General features: G+C 43.6%; 1 protein-coding gene across 1 annotated transcript in view; it reads right to left on the reverse strand.

Moving 5' to 3' along the window:
* SH3RF2 (SH3 domain containing ring finger 2) overlaps window positions 1–24,934 on the reverse strand; it is a 64,468-nt gene extending 39,534 nt beyond the window's left edge. Inside the window, exons 1-2 of the mRNA XM_067304931.1 lie at window positions 24,563–24,934; window positions 866–1,135 (exon numbers count right to left, since the gene is read on the reverse strand). Of these exons, the coding sequence (XP_067161032.1) occupies window positions 866–1,135; window positions 24,563–24,934 (642 nt within the window). The remainder of the gene's footprint in view (window positions 1–865; window positions 1,136–24,562) is intronic.
* Between the last annotated feature and the right edge of the window lie 1,760 nt (window positions 24,935–26,694).

Here is a 26,694-nt window from a genome sequence, read left to right on the forward strand (position 1 = left end):
CTGGCTCTTAACTATTTGATTTTTTTTGTCCCCTGACCACCCCACATTCAGCTCTGACACTGTGGTCCAGGCCAGGTGTCTCCAAAGCCTCCCTCTCATGCCTGTTTCCATCAGTGAGAGCTAGAAGAACATCAGAGCTGTGCTGCCAGCTAGAAAGAAGAAGAGATGACTTTTCTGTTAGGAGACTGATGCCTGTAGGCACTGTTTTCTCTGTTTTGCTCTGTGATGCCTCACCTCGTTTTGACACTGTAGGAAGAGTGGACTTTGGGAGGTGCCGTTACTCAGACAATCATGTACTCAGATAATAAATGCAAGCTCTGTAACTTCTGGGGAATAAAAAGATACAGCAAAAGTTCAGGTATTACTCTGTGAATGTATGCTTCTAATAGAGTTGCTGAATATGTTCAAGGTGTGTAAACAATATATCCCTGGACTCGGAAGCAATTTTCTTTAATATGTCATTAAGCATCTTTTAAAGATAGCACTGGAGTGTTTTGGTACTGAAGGTAGACTGCAACTATCAACCATTCCTGACTGATTAGAGGAGCCTTGCAGAGAAGCTGAAACAAGGGACTGAAATTGCTACTCATGGATTGCGCTTGCATCCCTCTCAAGATGCTCCTCATTTTGTAAATATCGGTGTGTGTTCTCAGGGAAGTTACGTGTGAGATTTTTCAGCCACTGACATCAGTGTTTGATATAATAGTGGGGCTTGGTAATCTTACTGATTTTTGTACAGAGCTTTAGGATTTTAAAAAGAAGGATACCATGGAGCTGTAAAGTTGTAGGATATGACAGAATCTAAAGTGGAAAAACAGCCCAACCCATACTGCCCAGCCTCTGGCTGCGGAAAGCATGGTGTTACCTTATGAAATGTCAGGCAGTCTTTGTTTTCATTTTTGTCCCTGCTTCTTAGGTCAAAGTTGTAAAGTGCTCTACATAGGGGTGGTGGCAGCGGCAGATGCTTGATGACTTGTACGGAGCTGGCTGGGAAAACACCGCTGATACCATTGATCTCGCCCAAATACCAGTTTTCATCCAGCTGTCGGAGCAACATGATGATGTCTCCTTTATTGAATCTCAGTTCCCCAGGATTGTGCCCACGGTAGCTGTATAGGGCCTTGGCTCGTGGAACCTGTGGGATGAGAAGGAACCCTTAGAGTTCATCTGTGACAGTGATCTTTAATGTAGGTAGAATGTCCCAAAAGTATTGGTAATTACTGGGAGAAAGTTAGAGGTCTAAGGCTTAAGCAAGCATTTATTGTGATTAACTACCCACATCCTTTCTTCATGTCTTTTTCTACAGAAGACAAGCTCCTAAGCCCTTATTCCAAATTTCTATCAAGATGAAAAGCAGGCTGAGCTTGTTTAGGAACATTAAGAAACAATTAATTCCTTAAGCTAGTCTTCTCATGGGATCTTACTGTCTCCTATAAGTTCTCCTATAATCAAATGTCTATTTTAATGAACTCAGATATTTCTATTTTAGAATAACCGGCAGTCACAGCTGTGGTCCAGCTAACCCACTTGCTGTCACCTGAATTGGCCAGCAATGCATGTTTCAGAAAAAACTAGAAGAACAAGGCAAGTGCAGGTTACTACTTTCCCAGGGTAATCTCCCTACTTTAACATTGTGACTGTGACTTTATTTCTGTCTTTAGTCTGGATTACAGGAAGAGAGACTTTCTTAATGTTGTTGTTGTTGCAGTACAATATGAGTGGAAAGAAGAGAGATACCACATTCAGAAGAGATGAGAGAATTTTACCATCTTGACTCTCATCAAAATGAAACTACAAAGTTCACTTAAAATAACCACTTTACTGACCTTTATTAATATTAGAAAACTCCATGTAACACACAGTACAACAGATCATTTAGATGGCTGAATGAAAACTGGGGCCATCCCTGAACTTACTGTTGTGAACCAAAGAGGTACAATTTGAGAGCAGTCTGGCACATATCTTTCCTAGAATATGAGTGCAGATATGCTCATGTTTTCTGCTCTTTATGTAGCTGTTCTAGATATGCATTTTGTGGGACTATGCACACAGGAAACAAGGAAAACTGAAAGGCTTTTATCTTTATGTGCTTGTGCAGATACCTTGAGTGAGCGAGCAGATTTATTGGACAAGAGTGTGTTCCACAAAACTCCATCCTAAAATAAATAAGCAATTGGTTTGTTGTTGTCATTTGCAACACCGTAATTTTATGTGAAATACAGAACACTGGGAAAAGATGTTCAGCAGGGATAAGAGTTGTGTTCTGTCCTCCTGCTGGCCCTTTAGATGGAAGTGAATTTCGCTTTGTGTGCTTGAATGCTGTAAGGAAGTGTTTTCCTTCAGAGGAATGGCTGCCAGCTGACCACTCTTCTGACCATCTGCAATTCTCAGAGAAGTTAGAAATAACAATCATGAGAACAAAAGGTCTCATGTTTACTTATAAAGCATTGATCATTTAATGATGCTATTTTAGCACAGACTCTTTTTTTGTATATAATATAAGAATTTCTATCATGTATCAGACTGGTGGTCCATTTAGTCTCATATCCAATTTGCAACAGTGGCCAACACAAAATGCTAGGCAATTCTGCAACAGTATGCCTATGGGAGAAATCTCTTCATCTCGAGGCAAATAGCGATCGTTTTTGGCCTGAAGTAAGACAGTGAGTATATATTCTAAACTATTATGCGAGCTAGGATAGCTGCAGATATTGCTTGTTCTTGAATCATACCAGATTCTTCGCTTCAATAATATCTTGCATTGTGGGTTCATTTTCTTTAATCTCTTTTGATAAACTGTTATGTTATTTCTGGCTCTGGGACCTTTGCTGCAGTTGATGTGAAATAATGAACAGATCCATTTACTGGCTTCTGTCTGTTTTCCAAAATACAGCAGTGTGTCCTTCAAAGGATTCCTTGGACCAAGAGGGGAGCGTCTGAAGTGGGGGTGGAGAAAGCGGAGTAAGGTCCTGCCTGCCCCTCCCCTGCTGGTAGATGAGGTTAAAAACCACCAAAACAAAACTGTTATTGCTGGCCACATCTAACGGAGTCACAGGTCTGCGGCCTTACAGCACGGGGGACTCTGTCGAAGCCCTGCGGCAGCCTGTCCTCTCCCGGAGTTATGTCTCCCAGGTAGAATAAAGCCCTAAATTTTAAGGTAGAAACCCCAGTCTCTGTTTTTAGCCTCCTAGCTGGCAGGAGGCAGCTGCATGAGGTACGTGCTGGGAACACGGGCAGCCAGACTCCTTCCTGGCTCCAGGGGCTGCTCTCGGTTCAGGTCAGGCTTAAGCAGAAGTGCTGTTGTGAGTGACACGAGGCTTTTTAAACTTTCTCTGAAGATCTAGATCATCCCTCTGCGTTTTTCAGCGTTTGTAACGCCACGTGTGGAAACAGCAAGAAAAAGCCTTTGGAGCTGGCAGAGCCGCTCTGTTGGTCGCAGGCGTTTCTGGAGGCCGTGTGCTTTAGGGCGAGGTGCCCGTTGGCCGAGCGCGCGGGGCGGCGGGAGCTGGGCTCCGGGCCCGGCCCCACGGATAAAAACGTGGATTTCTGCCTGCTGGGGCCTTGCGGATAGGACACGGCGCCGCACTGAAACAGGCTTTAATTTCTGCCTCCAGCCCTGGTTCACTCAGAGACCTTGGACTGGCCTGTGCCTACAGCTCGGATCCCCTGGCTGCAAAATGGAGTGGTAGTAACCGGCTGGCTTTGTTCATAAATAATGAAATACCAGTTCATAAGCCGGCTTATTTCCGTGAGCCGCAACTTTAAATCCCACAAAACTGAAATCTTTGTAAAACATACCTACGTATGTTTGCGTGCCGTGGGGTTCCCCTCCGCGGCCATCTCCGCTGCTGCCTCAGGCCGCGCCGGGACGGGCAACGCCATGGTGCCTCGGGCCCCGCTTGCGGGGGGGATGGCGGCACTGAGGGGACGGCGGCGAGGGGAGGACGGCGGCGAGGGGAGGACGGCGGCGAGGGGAGGACGGCGGCGAGGGGTTACCGCTGTGAGGAGCCGCTGCCGCCGGCGGGAGGCCGCCCACGTGAGCGCCATGCCGTGCCGCATGGGGCTGCCTGCGTCTCCCCTTCCCCAGCACTTGGGACGTTTCTGAGGAAAAACTTCCTGCCGCGACCAACCTGGCCGGCTCGGAGGCCGAGCTCGCCCCGAGGGGAGCCGTTCTGGCAGAGAGGAGCGGCGGCGGCGCGGCCCTGGGGTGAGGGGACGCGCAAGGCCCTGGGGCGCCTCGTCCGCGTCGCTGTGGCCGGCGGGGAGGAGGGAGATCTGGCTGCTGGTTCCTGAGGTGTGGGAGAGACCGCGGGAGGCGATGTGCCAGCACCTTGCTCGGAAAAGGAACCGAGGAGAGAAAAACCCCAGGTACGGCATTTGCTTCAAAGCATCTGAAACGGGAAGCGATTAATTTAATGTTTAGTTCTAATTAAGTCACCCCGTCTGTTAATTTGTGCTAATAGCAAGCGCAGATGCGCTTGGCTTAATAATATAGAGAGTGCCTCTCCGGCAAGAAGGAAGGTGACGGAAACGGGGCTCCGTCCTCCCGCCGGCCGCGGAGCGCGTCGCTCGCCTGGAAGCGCCGACTCTTTCGGGCCTGCAGGGGCTGCTGTTCCCAGCCTACCCGAACACACACGTCTTTTCATGCAAAAAAACAGAATGTGGGGTCTTTTGGGGAGATAACCTGCAGGATAGAGGGTTTTAGGAGCGCTAAACCTCATTCGGAACAGGACTTGGTGACGGACGCTCTGGTGCTCCTAATTATTGCCTTAGGAACGACCAGAAAAGAAAAAAGGCTCTGTGGAAGGTGGGGGGGGGGGAAACCTGTGAAAACAGGGCTGGAAAAGGAGTAGCACAAGCATACAGGGATGATGAGAGAATGGTTATGGTGCAAAATAAAGCAGAACATAAAAGGCATCGAGAACGAGTTATGGAAATATATTAAAAATAAGAGAAACTCTGAAGCGAAATGCGTATCTATTGCTACCTGGGGAAAGGTGAGCAAGCAATGAGATGCTAAGGAGTCTGGAATATTCTTTCTTTCCTTTGGTTAAAAAAAAATGGTGATCAGGTACTTTGTGAATTAATTTTAATGAGATGGGAGCGCAAGCCAGAATAAATATCTGAAGACTATTTAGATAGGATGGATGCGTTCACGACGTTAGGGCTTGACGAAATGCACCCCCCCCCCCCCCCCCCCCCCGTGCTTAAAGAACTAGTTGGGTAATCGCTGCCCAATTAGCGATTGCCCTCGAGAGCTCCTGGGAGCCGCGGGAGGTCCCGGGAGCCGGGGGGATGTTTCAGCGTGCCGCTGCGACCCTCGCCTCCGCGCGGAGAGAGGCCAACGCGGAGCGGACGCGGTCTCTCGCGACCCTGCCCTGCGCTACGCCAAGTCCTGCGCCCAAGGGCTCTCCTCCCGAGAACCCTCCCCTCGGTCCCGGGTTCGACGCCAGCCATGTCCGAGCTGCGTGCCTCGGATGCAAACGGGAGGCCTTGCCTTTCCTCGGGCAGCTCCGAGAGGAAATGCGTGTTGTGTCCCCAAAGGGATGTCTGGTGGGTACTTGCATGGTCAGAGGTTTTTAACCCCAGAGACGTCTTTGCTAAAGGCAGATGTATCTGTTGTTTAAACTACTGAGTGCCCCCATTCCCTAGTGTCTATCCTCTATTGAGGAATTAGAGAAAATGATTATGTGTTGTTTTTTCAGCGAGTTACCCTGTAGAAACCACTGGGTGATGCTGTGCTTGCTTGAGACACGAAGCATCCCCATGCTCCAGGCGGGTGCCCCGCAGTGGGCCGTCGTCTGGTGAGACGGGTTCCTAAGCCTGTCGGGTTTGGATCTATGTCCTTTTATCCCTACAAAGTCTGTCAAGTTTGTGGCTGCCATAGGAAAAAAAAATAAAAAATCATTACATAAACTTGCAAAATGGCACTAGTGCTATCCAGAGATTTCAAACTGAATTTCAATCCTGGTCCCTCCGGCTTGTAGCAGTTTTTTTAAATGCGCTAAGTTCTTCTTTGAAATTAAGCTTTGTGGGTAATGCACAATATTTGGGTAACGTAATATTTGGCTTTAGGTGCATAACTTAGGGCTGGGTCCTGCTCTGATCTGTTTTAAGAGAGTTATATCTAAACAAGAAGGACTTTCATTGTATAAATGTATAACTTTAAGGATATAGCAGAATATTCAGACTATCTCTGTTCCTCTAGGCAATGCTCAGCTGCATAAGGACAAGAGATGCACCTTCTGATGGGACATGAGAGGGCTGCTAAACTGTTTCAGGTAGGTCCTGTTCAGAGTTGTTATAATATTTGAAGTGGTGTGACTGTAAGGCAAAGTTTGACGGAGATATGTGGCCCCGTTAGTAACTGCTGATTTGTCTGGAAAAGAATTTATGAGGGTCTTCTGACTCTGAGTCAACTGACGCTGACCTGCCTCGCTTTGTGGGAGAAGGGAGAGACTCTTGATGCCAGATGCGGAGCACGAGCTGCACGCTCGCGTGGTGCGGCAAACCAGGAGGACTGGGCCGCAGCTCCTGGCTGAGACTGCCTGTGTGAACAACCTGCTTCACAGCGGACAGGCAAGTCTGGCAGTCTCAGACTGAACAGAAATAAATGGAAATGGCACTTGTGGTTTGGTACCGAGACTTGGTGGGAGGAACAAGCCTAGTCAACTGTGTGTTTCCTTGGCAGGTGGCACTGGTGCCTAGCATTAGCAAATTCAAAGCTTCCTGAGGCCATCCATGTGGTAGGGAACCGTTTGGCTAATCAAATCGCTGATGTGCTTGTGGCCTGCCTCCAGAAGGCATTTCTTGTCCTAGCTGCTCTTTCTCGTGGGGTGAGAAACCTCTAGCCTTGCCAGCTCCTTTGCACAGGCTTTCCAGTGCTCTGCCCTCAACTGAGGAATGTGGCAACAACTGATGCAGCAGCTTCCCTGCAGTTTCAAGCATAAGATGAAGGATGATGGACTGTTCTTTTTTTCTCCCCTCTAAGCATGGTCATAACCTTCATTTCTTCACCTCTCCTTTAACATTTTCCTCTTACTTTTATGCCCTTTCAAATCTTACTGCTTCTTCCTTTTCAAGTTTCTCTGTAAGTCTTGTTTTCTCTTTCCCATTGTTATTTTTTTGGAACTTGCAGTGATTAATTCTTTACAAGTTTATCTCTCTGCACTTTCCAGTCCTATAAACTATCCAAAATGCAACATATGAAGTTTCTTCCCATCCTGTCCCCCTGAAATCCTCTCTGCAGTTTACTTCCTTCTTCCAGATTAGGCTGAATCTATTCACTGTGAGAGATCTTTACAATCTCAGTTGTACATATATCTCTATGTCATTTCTTCCTACACCGCCTCTCGCGCCCCCCTATCTCTAGCCATTCTTCAGTTCTTAAAGCTTCCTTCCTCTCCTCCCACTCACTTCTTGCCTTTCCTTCATACAGGTTTTCTCCTGCGCCTGGCAGAGCCTCTGTCTAATTCTGTCACTCAGCAGCCCTGCACTCCGCATCCTGTCTTCTGCACTTTTCTTTCTATTCTCATTTCTACTTTCCCCTCTAGCTCTACAATTCCTCAGTCAGTTGGCAGATTCAGTCTGGGCACGTGAGACACAGACCTAACCTTGCACGTGACTTCATATAGCAGAGCACATCTATTCACTCATTGAAATTTGTTGCAAACCCTTTATGGAGGTAAATGTACAGTAGTTAATGCTAACACTTATATGCTTCTTCAGCATCCAAAAAATATTCAATCTGCCTTTGTGCATTTGGATTTTTCCACATTATTCATGGGAAACACTTAGGTTTATGCTTAATTATACAGCAGGAGACCACAGATGAGGTTCATTTCCCTTCATCTATCAAGTAGTCAAGAATTTTTGTATTCTGGAAGTTGTTGCTAATTCTGAGCACTCACAAAGTAACATTAGTCTGTTCTTTCATTGCCATCTTGTCAAGGAATTATAATAATGCTAATAGTTCTTTGATGTATGAGAGACTGTTCACCTCTAAAGCTCATTGTAATCTAAGGAATGTCTCTGTTGGCATTATAATTCACTAGGATTTAGGATTAGAAATGGAAGTAGCTCAAATCTGGGTGCAATACAGTAGTTCATTCTTTTGTTATCACTGAGAACAGAATCAGCCAAATTTTCCCCATCCACTAGATGGGACTAGAACCAGGAGACCAGTCTTTGTTCTCCACAAACACCCAGTTAAAAACACCTCAGAATTAAAAGTTTCCAAAGGACTGATGTTGTCATGAAGTCACATATTTGATGCATATTTCTAATTTTATAAAAAGAGAACATTTTAATCATGCTGGACTGTTTCAGCACTTGATAACTGACATTTTCAAAATATGTTCTTTGGAACTGCCCAAATATTTTTTCTAATATTTTAATACTCTAATATCATCAATATTTAAAAATCAATGTCATTTTAAAAAGAGGAGAAGGATTAAAAGAGCCATAGCAAAACAAAGCACTTCATTTTGGAACCAACTGAAATTAACTTGGAATTAAGTTTTTCAAGATCTTCATTTCATCAAAAACCTCTTTCACAGAATCACAGAATCACAGAATCACTGAGGTTGGAAGGGACCTCTGGAGATCATCTAGTCCAACCCCCCTGCTCAAGCAGGGTCACCTAGAGCACATTGCACAGGATTGCATCCAGGCGCGTTTTGAATATCTCCAGAGAAGGAGACTCCACCACCTCTCGGGGCAACCTGTTCCAGTGCTCTGTCACCCTCACAGTGAAAAAGTTTTTCCTCATGTTAAGATGGAAGTGTCTGTGTTTCAGTTTGTGCCCATTGCCTCGCGTCCTGTCGCTCGGCACCACTGAAAAGAGTCTGGTCCCATCCTCTCAACACCCTCCCTTCAGATACTTGTACACGTACTTGTACACGCTTTCAATTCAAATCAATTTTTTTTAAAGTCCAAGTCATTTTTTTCCAAGGTTTTACTTTGCCTTTTTAAATTTTGTTTGTCTGCTCAGATACTGAGCCAAAAAACCCCATTGATTTCTCGACTTTATTTAGGACGTAATACAAGCCTTTATCTACCCACACGGAGCTACCAATGAAGTTTTTGCTGTACAGGGTGCTTTCCTCCTCCAGAGGACTTTCACATGATATATCTTCAAACTGAAGTGTTCAGAAAGATGTACATCAGGGTCACCATTTTTTAGCATGTTCATAAGACATACAAAAGACAAAGAAAAGTAACTAAATAAACCTGCACTAAACAACCCCTGCTGAAGCTGGGAGAAGCAAGTAGAAACCCTCTATAGATATTTTCTGTCATTTCTTATCGTTCCTTATGGTGCTAAAACACAGCAGTGCTGGCAGCTCCAAGCATATCTAAAATCTGATTCTTTTCTCGGGCTTTGATTGGTTTCTGTCCACTCTTAGATTTGTACTAGATCCTCTACAAGAAATCTATTTAGCCTTATTTAAAGTAGGTTAATTGTAATGGCAGAAACCAGGGTGCTAATTAAACTTGGTGATAAAGAACAGGTGTGCCTGGAGGTAGCATGGGGCTGTGTGCGTTGCCAGTCCCGTTCCTGGGCTTGAAATGTGCCCGAGTTCCTGAGTCAGACGTGGTGTCCTTGTAGTTAAGTTTTGATGGATTTTTTCTCCTGTTAATTTGTCCAGTTGCTTTTATTAATCCAAGGCAATATTTTATTCTCGTGAGTTGGTAGTGGCAGCAAGATGTTCAGCCCAAATATTGCCCAAACATTGGGTTCAGTGTCTCTTGTTAAGTTCAGTTGGAAAAACGCTACAAAAAGCTCCATGTAAAGCTTAATTAAAAATTGTTGAAAACCTGTGTAGAATAAATTTCTGGTTTCTGGTTATTTAATTTATTTTCAGAGTCATTCAACTCCTATCAACTTTTGCATGTGTTTAGAACCCCAAATTGCTGTCCAGTAGTGGAGAGGCAGCAAGTATGAAAAAATAATAGGCACTGGTGAATGGAAAAGATTTTTTTCCATGATGGCATGCAGTACTGCACCTCTAGTAGTACTAAATTGAAGGAAAAGAGGCATGTCTTTCACATTCTCTATGTGAAAGCTTCTAAAATTAATGGAAAGTTGAGTGAAAAAAGAGAATAATTTAGAACATTAAAGCGTCCAGAGATATTTTTCACGGTATCAAGTAGAAATAGATCAATGCCATGTTTTGGAAATATTGCAAGATCTTTGGGACTTGTCCAGTTAGAGTTTATAAACCCAAACTCATGTGTGTTTCAGGGCTGAGGAAATGCGATTTTTCTAGCTAGTGGAAATGTGTGCCTTTGATTACTGTACAGAGAATTACCTCTCTCCCCCTAAAAAGCCTTTTTCTCTGTCTCCATGGTTTGTGGTTGGTCATAACTTTTTCAGCTGCCTGCTTCTTACCCTGCTTCATTTTTTTCTATTGTTTTTTTTCCTCCATTTTTTTCTTCTGTCATGCCTGAGTGAAATATGAATCGTTCATCACAGAGCACTTCAGGAGGTATCTCAAGCTATCTGAATGGCTAGGAAACAAACTTGCCCACTCCTTGCAGTGAGTGAGGCCAGTCATCGGGGCTAGTGAATGCCTTGTAAATCTGCGTACGCAACAGTTATGAGGTTTAAGTTGAGAAAATGCAGCAGGTAAACTAAAGGCTTAAGAAACTCCATGTCACATCACTGCAATATAGTGCGCAATCTTTATGCAAGATATTTTTCTCTCCTTGGCCACTGTACCACCAGAGGTGATCACAGCAGATGCACCTCAGTGTGTTTTCCCCATAGCTAGTGCATTTGAGGCTGATATGGGAGAAAAGATTTTTTATTATTATTATTTTTTTTCTCAGCATTTGGCATCAACTGTGCTAGGGCAATCATCCAACACATCTGAGTCTCCCTCCATACAAAACAAAGAAGCAAATTAAAAATGTGTATGTGCGTGTGCAAGGAAGCAATTCAAAGCATCTCTTCATAGCTGGGGGAAATGCACACTATAATTATCTTAAATGAACTAGTTATAACTTCCTTGTTAGTGACACTGGATTATTATAAGATCACACAATCACAGCACTGGTATAAAAAAAGGGCAGGGGGTTGACCAGAGAGATGCATCAAAACTTGCCAGGGAAGGAAGAAAAACATAGTTAGGAAGAACAATGAAGTGAAGAGATTTCTGGCTAACGCTGTGAGCGTTCATAAACCTTGTCCCAGGCAATTCCATTTAAAACCACTGTGACAAGCAGCATGACCCGGTTGGTGATGCTGTCCATTTCCATGAACAGAACAGACTGCGATACACAGAGATGGGCGTGAGAATGAGGCTCTAAACCTCTCTGCAGTTGGGAGCCAATTACTCTTTCATCCCATTTCCAAGCAAGGCTCACCGCAAATAACTTCAGTGAGACCAAGCTAAGGATGTCAGAGTGGATTCCTCCCGCTTCCCAAATAGTCTCACTCCAGTAATGTCAACAACTGTATAGGTGAGCATAAGGAATGGATGACGAATGATTTCTTTGAATAGCCTATTGTTCGTTTTCAGGTGTGCTCTCTTCTCAGGGCTATTTCTATGGGCCTGGGTCAATGCTAGCAGAGAACTGGAGTGTGTCACAGAAAACTAGCATTGCCCTTGTGAAGGTGGTGTATACACACAGACTATTGCTCTAAGGCCATTTCTTCCTCTGCTGTAAACTTTCATTCTAGTCTAGCAGGGTTAAAACAGCCTTGGTGAGCTAAAAATCAGGCCACAGGTCTGTGTTTTGGTAGGTGGTAGTGTCCACCAGGGAAAAACTGTACAAATACTTTGTTTACCCTGATTTGCTATCTTCCAAAGGGGAAGAAAATATGTTTCAGTAGGAATGAGCCTTATGAACACTGGTTTTTTTTTTAATGTATTTTGGACATTTTCTTACTTCATCAGAAGTGAATGCACCTCAGTTTGACAGCAATGTTTAACTGGCCATCCACGTAACCCTCATGTAGCTCACTGCTGATTTAAGAGGTGGAGACAGATTCATGAGGCTGAAGGGACTTTTGGCAGGTTTGATTAGGAATTGTCTCAGACAAGTTTGGACTTGCGCCCAGGTGGTTTTCCTAGCTCTGATTTTAGTAATGCTACAAAGGGAATGCCCTGGAGTTGCTCTTCCCTGCGTCTATTCCCTAGAATACAGAAAGCCATCGCAAGCTTGCGGTCTCCTCCCAGACGGACAAAATGTCTTTGCACTAAATAATAAGGGCCTGATTCTGATCTCAGTTTCATGGGTGTAACTTCACTTGCAGGAAGGCAATTATTCCCAAGGGTCTTGTGTATAAGAAAACAGATTCATGTGCTAAACGTCTGTAGAGCACTGGCTTCTGAAGGGCAGAAATTTTAGTAGCACTTGGAGAACTGCTCTACATTGAATGTTAAGGAATTAGGCTTCAGTCATTGTCAGGCTGGAAAAAAAACAGCTGACCAGAAATAAAACTGGAACATCGTAAATGAGCTGTGAAAAGCAAGGCCAGCCCCAGATGTGTCTCCCAAGAAGTCTGGCAGGACATTGAGAAGCAGAGATGCTGCAGAGTGGAGATGTGGTCGTTCTTTAGTGCATGGTCCTGAGCCAAAATGGAAGGTGACACACTGCCATGCTGTGCTTGCAACTCTGTATTCTGTTCCAGCACTGCATTTTTTGTGCAAAAGAGTTAAATATCCATGCTGTGCAGAGGCAGTGATATTGCTGTAGATGCATGATTTCTATAACACATAACAGCCTCCTTGAGAAGAACAAATTATTTCTAGGATGGTGCTAATCTTTGCCAGGAAGAAAAGAAATCCAATCCTGGATGTCTTCCAGTTTGATTTCTCTCCCACTAGACACTTTGGGTTCAATTTGCAAGTGTTTTTTTTTTTTTTTTTTTTTTTTTTTGAGCCTCTAATTCCTTGGAGCTATCTGGAACTTTTCTGGCATTTGTTAGAGGTGACCAAAATCCACCTATGCTGAGGACTGCAGCTTAGGAATGCTGGGAGCTGGTAGTTAAGACTCATTTTTAAGAGAAACATGTAAAGTTGGATCCTGCCTGCCTCTAACTGCACCATACTGGCTCTGTGCCTGGTAAGCAGGAGTCCAAGTATAGTTTAAATATTAAACTCTACTGAGGTATTTGAAAGACCCCCCTGCCACCCGCCTCCGAAAGCCACTGAGGAGTAAAGAAAAAGTATCAATATCAAAGGATGGAGGAAGCTCTTCCTACTTAACATTTCTCCTTGTATTTAAAGAATTCCTACAAGGCGTAAAGAGGTGATATGTAATAGGTGAAAGCACCTTTCACTGCCTGAGATACCAGAGCTGAGCACTAGAGATGTTTAAGGCTGGCAGTAGAAGTGTTAGGGCATATTTCCTCCCTGCTTTGGCCTGGGGTGACCAAGAGCATCAGGGAAGAGCGCACAGCCCCTGTAGTGAAGAGGAGCCTGTGCTGTGACCTGAAAGGAGGTGCAACAGAGCAAGCGAGTTTTGCTTATTATTAGTTTGCATGTAACTAATATTTGGTCTTCATGATATTTATCAGCGATATTAAAAGCAAGCGTTCGCCAGCTGTTGTGATCTGTTTGTAGTTCCTTTGATTGCTTAGGAATCTGCGTCACAAGGACAACTGGCCTCTTCTCCCAAAACCTGTGTTTATGTGAGCAATCCAGAGCTGCACGAGTAGCTGTTTAGGCCTGTGTATCTATCGTGTGTGCATATGTATATGTGATTTTCGCTGTGGGGACCTTGGCAGTGCATGTGACAGGCTGTTTCACTGCACAAATGGAAATATTCCAGAATATATGAAGCGAGTGGGAAATGGAAAGCTTGTGCTCTGACCCAACCGTGTAGCCTAACAGATCTCAATGACAAGAGCTAGACAGCCAGCTGTCACTGCTGTCATTTATATTATGGTATTACCTGGAGGCCACCACTGAGGTTACGACTGTGCCAGCCGCTGTACAAACATCGTAACAAGCAGTTCTTGCCCTGAAGAGTAAGTAATCTAAAAAGACAGTAGAGATGAAGGGTGGGGTGAAGGAAATATTATCCCTGCTTTATGTTTGGGGAATATTGGCAGGCAGAGTTTAAATGATTTGCCCAAAGGCAAACAGGAAGTCCAGAGCAGATCTGAGAGCAATATCCAGGCTGTATTCATGATGAATAGTGATTTAATTACTGTAAATGGAGAGCTGGTTTTTATTTACATATTGACTCCAAAGGAAACACTTTTTTGTAAAGAAAGGTAAACTGTAAAAACTACCCTTCATTTTGATTACTAACTTTTTGCAAGCATCCCTTAACATCATGCTAAAGATTGACTGCATTTTAGATGGGTCAAATGAGTCCTACATCCGTTTCCTTTGTGTGATCAGTTAGCACAGTTTTTAGGGCTCTTTAGGATCCGGTTGGATTGAAAGAGCTATTTGAATGTAAATTAATTGCCATTACAATTCTGTTTTTCTGCTTTTCAACAGAGGAGATAACTTCAACCTTGTCACATAGAACAAAACCATCAAAAGTGAACTTGTCATTTCAATCTTTTCATATAATTATATTCTGAGGATTCAGACAGTTGGGTGCTTTCTGCATTATTTCTCCCCTAAGGAGGACTGCTAGCATCTTCCAAGCACAAACAGACTGTTTGTGCACCAGGGAGAACAAAGCCAGTCCTCCTGTTAATGTGCCGTCATGGAGCTCACCAAATCTGCCTTATTTCCTTTTCAAGTCTCTGAGACATAAGGCTAAAGCTGCTTGTGGCTAAAGCTAATGAGCCACACTGAACCCTTGTGTGAGCAGGTGCTCACTCATGGGGAAGCTGGAGATGTAAATTAGATGGATTTAACTGAATATGGAAAACATTGTCTTAAGTTACAGGTGTAAGTGGGTGTAATTTACAGACTAAAGAGATGAAAAGCAACCAAAGGATTATGGAAAAGCTTGTATTAGAGCCTGTCACTGAGGCTTATAGGGCTAATTTCTCTGTTGCTACATTTGTGCACCTCCACAGTTGTTTATGGTGTGACATCAGTGGTAAATGGGAGCACTTATATAATCTTCTAACTAATATGCTTTTGATATGCAACCACATCAAAACTACGTCACTTCTGAACTTTGTCTATTGTCATTCTGGTTCTGTACTGCAGAGGTGACATGGAAAATGGGAAAAATGATTAAAGAAAATACAGAGCAGCTTTTATCACAAAGAAGCTCAGAGAATTCTACATCCAGAAATTGCATGACTCATTGCTGAAATGCACCCATCCCTGAGGTGGAACGCATCAGCTATTTCTCAGTAACACTTCACAATAGCTCCAGATGAGGACAATGCCATATTAGGATTACTTTGTGTGAAACCACAGGGAGAGACTTCAGGGAGGCAGAATTAGTGCCAAGACACATGTAATGCAAGAATTACACCTGGATTTGGCTTCATTTCATAAATGCACATTCCTTTGTGCAGACAGCGTTATTAGGCAAAGGCAGATCAGGGACAGGCCTAAGAAGTCATCTTTTCTTGAGGAGGAAAAGGAGAAGAGATTGTCGGGGAAAGGATTGTCTGTAGTGAGGAACCACCTCATGAGGGGCGCACTAAGTTTGCTGTTGGTGGTATCTACAGCAGCTGCGTCTGAGCTGCAGTGTTTGCATGAAACTTTACGCCTCTTCCATTCATGGTTATTGCTATCAGATTTTTTTGTCTCTGCTGCTGTCAGCAATCTGGGATAGTGTTTAAGTTGTGTGTCATGGTTTTAAGCCTCATCGAAAACAAAATGTGTCAGCCCTCAGCATGCCCAGTCATGATGCTTTGTGCTTCAGAATCACAGTTCTTAGTAATGGCTATTTAAAATACAAATAAGAAATCGGTATTCTATTTCTGTTCCTAGATATGAGCCTTATTCTCCGTTCCTGCTATTTCACTAGGTCTCCTTTTGCTAGAAAAAGGGAAATACACTAACTTCTCCTATCACCTAATGCTACCAAATGCCAGGAGTAACAGTGCTCACTTGCTTGAAGGGACACAAGAACTAGAGATGATGGATGCTTTCCAAGTCCAAGCTGTCCTGGTGGAGGGAATGGAGCACTGTGGACTGAACTAGTCACTGCTCCACCTGCTCAGTGCGAAGTTAGCAAGCTTGCAAAATGTTGGTGTCTTTGTGCCCTGTTCTTACCACTGTTAAAAACTGACAGAGCCTTGCACCTTCTGTTTTCCCTACAACCAGAGATTTTGTTTTCATATTATTTCAGAGAAGTTCTTAATGATGGTACATCTTTCCATTACTCTGCAACCTCCCCTTAGCAGGCATTTTGATGGTAAATTGACGATCATCATGAAGTTGATGATCTGCTGGGCCTTGCGTCAACACTAGCTCCAGATTAAAGAGCTCATTGTCTGCATGGTCTTGCGTGTGTTTACTCTTATCCAGATCGGGTGTGAGAAAAGAAGCCATTCTTCTCCTTTCTGTATTTCCATCTCCTAAATGAGACAAATTCTAGAACTGAGTTATGCAAGATCCAAGCAAACATATTTGGGTTTTTTTTCCAAACAGGCTTGTTTTTTCTTCTCTGCAAAGCTAATAGGAAATTCTGGGTACATCAGCTGTCTGAGACCCAAAGCAAAGCCTCTCAAAGTGATCTTATTTCTAAAGGATAAATATTTCTCTCTTTTAAAACCAGAACCCTAAATTGTGTCCCCGATCCTGGTATCAAAACAAAATGGAGGTTTCCCCAAATCAAGTAAAAGGTAAGCTCAAATATCTACTTTACAAGTTCCTGAGGAAAAGTGTTAAAAAATATATATATATATATTCATTTGTACAGTGCCTTGCCCAGTGGAGTCCTGATGCTAAATGGAGTTTGACTACCAGAAAAATAATAACAAAACAAAATCCAGCATTTAAGAGGAAGCACTTTAGTTTAGTGAGAAGAACACAGAAGTAAAGAGCAAGAGAAGAGCTGAAATTGAAGCAATGGGTCAGCGTTGTTCTTGTCAAGATCTAGCCTCCTCTTCTTTCAGATCATTTTTTAGCGTTGCCTCTGGACTGTAAGCATAGCTGACACAGGAATGTGCCTTTTTCTTGTCCCCTCCCTTCAGAGATGACAATTACAAAGTCAGTCCAGAGGGCTGGAGCTTCGTGGTCCTCAAGATGACGGCTAGCTACCAGTGGGGAAAGCTTAGCAGAGAGAGGACGAAGAGTCTCAGACTTTCAGCCTCCTCGCTGACCGCGATGTTTAATAGGTGAACATACTACACTGCAGAAATCCTGTTATTCTATTCTTGACTTGCCATCTGAGTCTGACTCATTGCCTTGGTAACAAATTAAAACACTTTTATGTGTTTGCAGTTCAGTACCTAATTTTGTAAAACCAGGGAAACTGGCTCCTGATATTTCACAGTGGCGGTCATTTTGCTTTTTCTTACCACGCAATATCACCTTAGAACAGCCCTTTTCCATTTGTATTCCTGATTCACTTGGAGAGGAATCTTGCTGCTCCTGTCATGTAGAGCCATGTCAGAATTTCCCTGATGCTAAACGGAAAGAGTTCATAAGGAAGCTTCTGGACAGCATTAAATGGCTGGGGAATAGTCATTAGTATTAGTAGCCAACATTTGTGCAATTCATAGGGAAGCAACTGTGAGCTGATCTGTGACAAAAGAAAGATAAATATCACTGCAGGCTTTCCAAGCTCCCAGTAATGAGGTTGGTCAAGGAATTTTTTGTCCACTGCTATTTGCCAGATTCATTAGCTAGGAGTCTTGTTCCCCCTTTCAAAGCACAGAGGAGAGTTTGCCAGTAACCAAAGCGTAGGTTTTAACCATTGTAGGACTATTACACACTCATTCCAACTCTGTGCAGAAAATGCCTATCACTTCATCCTGTCCTGACTTGAGTATAATAGGGGCTCCTCATATTTTAAGTGAAATTGGGTGTTCCATCCTTCTTCCTAATCAAAACTGTGTTTTATTTTCAAGCTTTTTCACGGGGAACCTGAAATAATTCTTGTTCCCTAACTCTGAGGCTGTAGTTTTGCTTTACGCCCCTCTTGAATAAAAGAGAACGACTGGCTTGCTACCACGCTGTGTGCAACACCAGCCGGTTTTTCAGTGTCTGCAGCAATGTTCATAGCTACCATAAAGCTTCTTGTTTCTGTGCTGTTGAATCTGCCACATCTTTTGGGGTGCATATTGTCAGGCACTCAATATTGAAGGGATCGACTGTCTCCTTAAAGTACATGCAATATGCTAAAACTATATGCAACAGAGGAAAAAGACATACAGTGATAAATTTATAGAAGGTGCAAGCTGGCAGTGGGGAAACAATTAGTCAAAGCACACTTAGCTCTTTTTTTAGAATGAGACAAATTCTGATAGTTGTGGAGGAGAACTGGGGTAAATCCTTTCTCCCAGATGGTCACAAGGCCACACAAAATTTTTAGCAGAAGAAACCGGTTTCATCTTCAGCTGATGGAACAGCTGGACATGGCATGTGCTCTGCGGTGCAACAGCCTGCCCCGTAAGCCACTGCCTGTAGCAGCTGCTAGACAGCAGGAGCATGTTTTCCCTTTTCAGAGGAAAAGGAGCTGGTGCCACCTCCTAAGCCAGAGTTAATGCGTATTTGTAGGAGACCCCTTTTTTGTAATGTATGCTCAGCATTTGTCCAGCCCAAGCCTGATGTGACTTGCGTTATTCAGTCATTACCGCGACTGCATAGGAACTGTTTGTTTTTGGGGAGGGATGTTGCACAGTGAGTGGGTCAAAAAACGTGTTTGCTCCTGCTAGGAGCAAACATGAAGGTCGCTTTGAATAAGGTTTTAAAAAGATCCAGCAATCTAAATCCTGTTTGTCAAATTGAAAAAGGAGTTGGAGATGTTTCTGGAGGAGAAGAAAATACCAAGGCACAGTCACTATTTATAGATGCCTGTGTGAAGGTGGCGACGTTGGAGTGTAGCATATTTTTATCCCAATAGGGGAGGTATCTGTCTATCTCCCATAAAATGCTGGAGGGGGATGTTACAGCACTCAGTTCATGCAATGAGAAAATAGCATAAGTCACAGTTTAATTCGTATGTTCTGTGTTTTCCAAGGGCAAACTTTCATACTCTGAATTTTTCTCCTCTGGCTCACTTTGCCCCTGTATTTGTTGCATTACAAAGTTCACCATCCAAGTAGCTGTTTAGTGGCCTGGACAGATTATTACTGTGTGTAGGGTATAGTTTAGGTCTGCTACTCATCAGGGAAGCGTGGTAGTTTTGTATATACTTCAGCACGCAGCATCTCTCCGTTCTTCTCACCAGTGGCAAAATCATGTTTAGTTTATATTAGGGCTGAAGCCAGATAAGACGGATACTTTAATGTAAAAAGCAACCACATCTTGCACATGCTAGGGGAGATTCTTACGAGTTCAAAGGCTTCCATGTAAATTACTTACGCATTCACCTCCTAGCAAACCCTTTTATTCTTGAATTCCAGACAGTTTATTATGTGGAGATCCTGAAAAATCCAAAGTCTTGTCCTCTCTGCATAGACGTCAAAGATCTTAAAACCTGGCCAGACTTCTCTGGAATAGTTTAATGGGCAGTGCTAATTTGTCTTAGTGCAATACTTGCTAAGTGGCTGCGCTTTCACGGTATCTTTCAGATACTCTTTTGTGCATGCACAGCTGTATCCTGGATATGCACTACTCTGTCCATATATACACAACCAGAAGGCACCCATCCTACATTAGTATGTAGGAAGTACCTTCAAAGGTGATTTAAATGCTACCAGATAAGAAATAATTTGGGATGGGCTGTAACTAAAATATTCCCTAAGTTTTTTAGGACTTCGTGAAATTCCTGACTGCAGCCTGTATCATATATTATTGATAGTATTATTTTAGCAGCTCTGCTGGCTCCTGCTTGCACTCTACGCTTGGAATCATATGATCTCTTGGCTTGCTTGATGATGATGGGATTTATTTTGTTTTTTGGCTTCATGGATGCTCCTGAACTCATGAGGATGAAGAGCAACAAGCTGGCAAGAAAATGTCTCTGCTGAGAGGAGAGACTTCTGTCAAACTTGTGATTTTTCTCTGCTCCATGAAGTAAAGGAAATTTATTCATGGAATAACTTCTTTGTTGAAAGCAAAACATGTCTTGTATCCTACTTTTGATGATGTATCTGCTGCAATGCAGCACGGTGCATATTATATAATTTTATTTGCTGTGTAGTATGCTGTAGTATATAATATTAATGATAATTAGTAGTCTGTGCAAATTGGGGCAGTCTTTTGCTGGAGATCACATGGCCCTCTAATGCAGTTGCAAATGGGTGCTGCATTTAAGTGCACCCAGGGAAGCAACTGTGGTGGTGGTAACTGTGACGGAGCAGGATTGCACAGTAGTTGTTCTCACAGTGATTCTTGGAAAAAAAAGTGGGTATTTGTAGCATGAAATGAAGGATCGTCTCTAAATGCTATTCATTCCACTGGGGACCTTTCCATCAATTTCAGAGTGCCTTGGGTTAAGTCCAGAGGGAGAGGTGTCTAAAACTAAACAATGAACTCGGTGCCCCCCAAATGCTACTGTCGCAAAGACTATGTGTATACGAGCTGAAAAATCCCCTTCGGGATAATTTGCACCCCGCTGCAAAAGCAGCGATGAGGTCAGCTCCTTCAGTTTGGCCGCGTGCAAAACACTTCTCGCAGATCCAGCCCGTAAGCAGCTTGCCGAGAACGGGAAGAGAGCTGTTTACTGCGCGGCAGGAATGCGCTGTCTGCGCGGTGGTGAAAGATAAAAGATTGGAATAGGGCTGGGGAGGTGCTGGGGAGGAGATGACACGACAGAGCGGGTGTGTGGGCATGCGGGTTTGCCTCCTGGTGCATACGGCTACGCTGGGGTAGAGGACGGGTGGGGAAAGTTAAATGTTAATAATACTCCCCAGGAGTTCTACATAACGTTTGCAAAATGGCTGTTGGTACCGCATGCGCTGTTTTGCATCAGATGGGCAATCTCGGAAATGAAAAGTAGTCCCAGATTCCCTCCTAGGAACAGGTTATTCTTTCGCACAAGAACTAATAGCTGTTTTTCAGACATCTCTAACAGAGGAAAGGGAATTAGTTGAATTGCCATAACTCATCATTTGAGTGCAAACAATTAGGCTGAATTCAAGAAACTCAAGAGTCCTCTGTGCATCTGGCCAGCAGATTATACTAGTTATCATTGAACACTTTTTTCCCCTTGTTTTGGTGTTTTTTGATAATCAGGTCGTTTTAAGAACACTGTCAAAGCCTTGAAGAGGAAGAGAGAAGACAGAGCTATCTTGTCAGAAGCTTAAGCTTACTTTTCTACAAAAGATGTCTAAAAATACCTGTAAGACTAGACTGCTGTTTTGGGAGATGTCTTTGTGCTTGTTAAACGATAATAAGAATAGGGTTTTGGAGGTCTTAAGCCCATGGAAAGATATCAGTGGGATTTAGTAAAGGATCCTTTATTGTCCTTTAACTTAAAGTCTCAAAATATTTTATGAATATCTGCCAACATTAACTTCTTAAGAGACCCTCCCATGGGAGGTCAGCCAACCACAGTCTGGCTGGAGCCAGCCCGAGTGCTGTTTGTGGTGTCTCAGCTGCTTCTCGCAGCCAGGCTGGAGAGGTGGAGGGTGCTATCCAGATGCCCACAGCGCTAGTAAGTGCAGTGACCGCAAAACCACCTTCCCTCCTTATTTGCTGAAAATCTAGTACCACTTTGTTCCATAGAAGCTGACTGCAACAAAAGTATCTGCTCTTAAGTCCAAATTGTTTGGAGGCCTCTGATTATCCAGATTACTTCAGTGATAAAAACACTTCAATTCGAGCACTCCATGTTGCAAGGAGAAGACAAGCCATCGCTTATTACTTCCTTGTATCTTTATACCACAGGCACTTCCAAGACGACTCCTTGCTACTCTCAGATCAAGAGCTGCATATTACCAGGCTTCAGTTCAGGGAAGGGGACATATGCCTTAATATCCCACTGGAGCAGCTATATAACGTGTGGTCCATTCTGCATGTATTTAAAACCACCAAAACCAAAATGTGACTAATATTTTGCATTCTTCACCTTGCAGCTGAGGATTTCAAAGTGTTTTATAATTAATTAACTAATTAAGTCTGAGAGCATTTCAGTGTAATGTACTTTTACGTCCTTTTGTCACACAGGCATAGGAAGTTAAAGGACTGTCCCAGTGTTACTCACTAAAGCTAGACAGAGCTGGTCTGGAGAATCACAGTCCTGTTGCTGAGACCTCTCTCCTCACTGTTTCTGCTGATTCCCAAGAGTTTGACCTTAAAATGTTTTGGGGAGCTGCAAGTAGATGAATGTCACCATTATATAATAACAAGTTTGTACCTGCCCCGAGACCTAGTAAGAGAAATGTGAAATGTATGAGAGAGAAGGAAAAAAGATGAGCACATTTGTGCTTTTTATCTTGGGCTTGGGGCTTGCAGCTGGGAAAATTACAAACCTTTCCATTTTAGGTTGAAATGCAGCCCATAGCGATAGTGGCTGAAAACTACTGCCCCTGATGATTCCTGCCTTGTGTGAACCACATTAGTGACTAATTCCAGCTCCTGGTGGAGAGCTCTTTTATATCAGAGAGATGCCTAATTGGCCATGGCACTGCTTATCACAGGAGCTGGAAACCTTAATGAAGGGGGCGCAGATTAGCTGGTAATGGAGGCTGAGGTGCCACGCGGCATTTTCTGGATGAGAAGTGTGTATGGGTTGTTGTCGAGGGAAATTTGCGCAGCCACTACTCAGCTGCTGTTATTCTGTGGCTAGATATCTCCAGGCTGCGGAGCTAGCTAACCTGTAACCTGCCCTGCCGTCCCCCACAGTCACCTCTCACTTGAAATGATAATGTGAATAGGAGATCGTTCCCTTGTTGTGCTGTGTCTCCCATCTTCCCCTTCTCCCCAAATACTACCTAAAGAGCATTGCTCAGTGCCTTTGGGGATTGAGCTAAATTTCATCTCAGTTAAAACATAATTTCTGGCCGCACAGATGTATGCAAGAGAGCTGGATGACATCTTCCAGGCTGGCTTCTCGCACTTCTTATCTGGCCCGTGCACTCCCTTAATGCCCAGGGAGACATAACTGTACGTACTCGTAAGCTACCGAGCCAGGCAGGTCTCCTCAGCGGGAGCCGCAGGTTGGCAGATGTCTTCCCCCTTCGCGCAGCCGAAGAGATCCTGGGATCTCTGAGCGTCTCTTGCTGCAGAGGCAGCCAGCCGCAGCACGAGCGGCAGCACAAGCCTACCTGTGTTGCCTAGAGCCTTGCTGTGCTTCTGCCCGGTCCTAAAAAAATCAGTGTATGAAAATGAGAGAAGCAAAGGATCTTGGTAAGGACTGCAACAGGAATAAAAATAACTATTATTTTTATTGAGCACCACCAAGACTGGGCTGGAACTGAGGCAAGGACAGAAAAAAAAAATCCCTACGCTTGTTGTTGCTGCCCGCGCTAGAAGGGACTTGAGTTCATACATTTCAGAGCCACACTGCCACATTTTCTAATGGGAGAACCTGAGACCTGAGCTCCAAAGATATATCTTTTTGCTGTGTGGTACATCCAAGATGACTTATCAACACCACAGAGATTCCTTAGGATACATATACCACATTGTACTCACACGAGGTACAGTGTACTTTACTGTATGCACTTCTGTACCAACAATACAGGCAGGTATGTACATTTATATTGTGCAGGCAAATATTTGTCTGTAAGTTTATATCTCCGCAATTCTGAAAAATACTCTGAGATTTAACAATCATTTGAGTTATGCATTTGAATATTGTGAAAAGCTTTTTAGAGACTTTATACAGAGAATACTTCAGATGGGAGAAATGGAATTCCAGGAATATAATGCAGGTAAAATGAAACCATGAGTCAATCTCACCCCAAATTCAATCTGAGCCAAGCTGCTTTAATAACATGACTTAATTATTTAAGAAAAGTTTTAGTACTCTTATAGAAAATGACAGTAACAACTTAGAATTTTAAAATTAACCTAGCAAGTCAGTCCCTAGATAAAATAACAAGTAACTCTTTTCAAATTTGTCATTAGTTAATCTCAAAGTGTTTTGCCAAGGATTTAAGTGTCATTATGTCCTCTCCCTCTTTTTTAACGGATGGGGAAACTGAGGCTCAGAGAAGTGAAATACCCTTCTCCACCTCTAACGTTTACAGCTTTGCACTTACTGACTTAATTGCTATCAATCAAAAATCAATATGTTGCCTGAAATTTGGAGCATCTAAAATGCCTCCCCCGAAAGTCAGGAAGCACCTGAAAACTCCTGAGAAAAACAGCTGCTGTGAAGTTTTTGTAAGGAGAAAGACAAGTTGTTTTTGAATAAGCTTGAGAGTCAATGCAATTACTGTTGTGACAAACTCAGAATAGCAAATATCACAGGGAAATAACAGCCGGATTTGCAAACAAATGAATGATCTCTTACTTAAAACATTTCTGCAAAATTAGTAACATGAAGGTTTCATAGCTCTTAGCACACAATATTATAACTTTCTATGTTTATGGAAATAGTAAAAAATGTGGACTCTCCTTACCCCTTCCATGTGGATCCTGGGATTTGGTGCCAGCCTAAATTGATTAAGTTGTAAACCTCTCGGGAGTCTCCTGATGGAGGCAGGGGAGGACAGGACCCCAGATCTTTGAATTGAACCAAACCTCGTAACATTCTGCCCACATCTGACACCATCCAGTAAGCGAATTAGGAGCAAGTTGGACGGCAGCTGTTCGATGCTGCAGAGGACGAGAGTCCTGCACTCTGGGCACCTGAGTTCCTTCTGGGATTTCAGGATCCTCTGCAGACACGGCTTGCAGAAAGTATGCTGGCATGGTAGCACCTTAGCTGTGGCGTCTAGCTTTTCAAAGCACACAGGACACTCCAACAGGTCAAGTAAAGCTAAATCATCCATCTTCAGCGAAGAACTCCTGTCACAAGCAGAGCCAGAGACATCCACATGACACATTCACCAGAGCAGGCTGAGACTTCTTTCTGCACCCTCGAAAATGACACCAAAATCCTAGGCTCAGGCAACCATCCTGCATGAAGGAAAAGGGAGGAGGAAAAAAAAAGAGCAGAACTTGACTGCTACAGTATGTAATATATCCCACCTACATTGCAAAGCAGTGCCTCACGAGCCAATTTGCAAATGTATACTTTGCGCTCACATCCAAGTTTGAAGTGAGTCATTTATGATTCAGTACTAGCAAGAAGAACTGTATTCAGACTCATGCCAGCTGCAGAAGAGACCCAGGTTCTGTTCACTGGGGCAGATAAATAACTGTAGCTCCGATGAGGTAACCTAATTCATGCCTATCAGCCAAAGCAGAGATGACTGAAACAGGACAGGTATGTTCATTCTTACTCATGCTGTTAGCAAAGTTTTCTTTAATGCTGTCTGTTCTGTAGAACGTAATTGACAGTGCAGTGAAAATTTTAGCAGCTCAGGAGATAAGATGCTCTGATAAACATCAGATTGAACCTGTTTACTCTCAGCTCTAGTTTAAAGCAGCCGTTTGTTGCACACAGTCCCTCATACACCTACACATTGCCTCATTTTTAAGATGAGTCCTAATTAAGCTTTCTATCTACCAATTTTGACAGCAGTTCTATAAAAAGTCATTTAAACACAAATATTATCCTTTTTTACCTGGGAGAGACATTAGGAGATCTGCAGTGACATCCTCACCTACTTTGGCTGCCTTGGTTCTCTAAAGCAGCCCAGGAAGATTTTTCCTCCCACAACACGAAGTCACTCAACCTGTTTAGCTCCTTTAAGAACTGCAAGCTGATTTAAACTGAAGCATATACAACTCCTGGATTCAAGTCATGACTTGTGAAAACAGTATAGTTCCTTAGCGCACAGACAAGACTCAGTGTTGCTGCGTTTTAGTGTGTGTGCTTGTGAAATCTAATGAGAGCCTGTTTACCAGAAATATTTTCCATTCCAGTGTTAAAACGAACGTTGACCGCACTGAAGCCTCCCTTCTGAAAACAGCGTAGCACGTTTGCCCACATTAAACACAAAGATTTTCTAAGGTGCTTTGCCCAGGAATGCCAGGTGATACGCACTGGGACACTGGCCCCCTAACGAGCAGGTCTTATGAACGGCGTAACTGAGCGTTCATTTATTAAGCCCGCATCAGGAAATGTCAGCTGCAAAAAGAAAACCAGAACACACTGCTAATTCTTGCAAGTGCCACTAACCTTGCGCTGGTGACCTTGCTGCGACAGATGAGCTCTGCGCACGCAGGAGATAACAGCTCCCTCCCGCTACCCAGGTTGCAGCTCTGCTGAAAACTTTAGCTACGTACATTACCCACTGAGCAAGATCAGCTTACTTGCACAGCCCTGTTAACTCTTTCAGCGGGTGCCTGGCTCCCGTGAATTCCTGCTCAGTGCTCCCGGTCTGTTGTTCTATGCAAACCCTCTTTGGGGTTACCGGGGTCTGCGTAGCACGTGTGAGGTCAGGCTGTAGCTCAGCTTTCTGCATGCACCTGAGCCCGTTTCTTGGAAAAGGGAGAGGCCACTTTGAAAGCTTCACTCCTGTGAACGCTTGACTAAGCAGCAACAGCTACGTAAGACAAGAGGGAAAAAAAAACCCCTTTCATTTGTTAGCAGGGCCGGGGCTAACTTAACGTGAGAGCATCAGCATCATCACAGGCAGATGGA

Source organism: Apteryx mantelli, chromosome 14 (assembly GCF_036417845.1).
Source record: "Apteryx mantelli isolate bAptMan1 chromosome 14, bAptMan1.hap1, whole genome shotgun sequence".
Lineage (NCBI taxonomy): Eukaryota > Metazoa > Chordata > Aves > Apterygiformes > Apterygidae > Apteryx > Apteryx mantelli.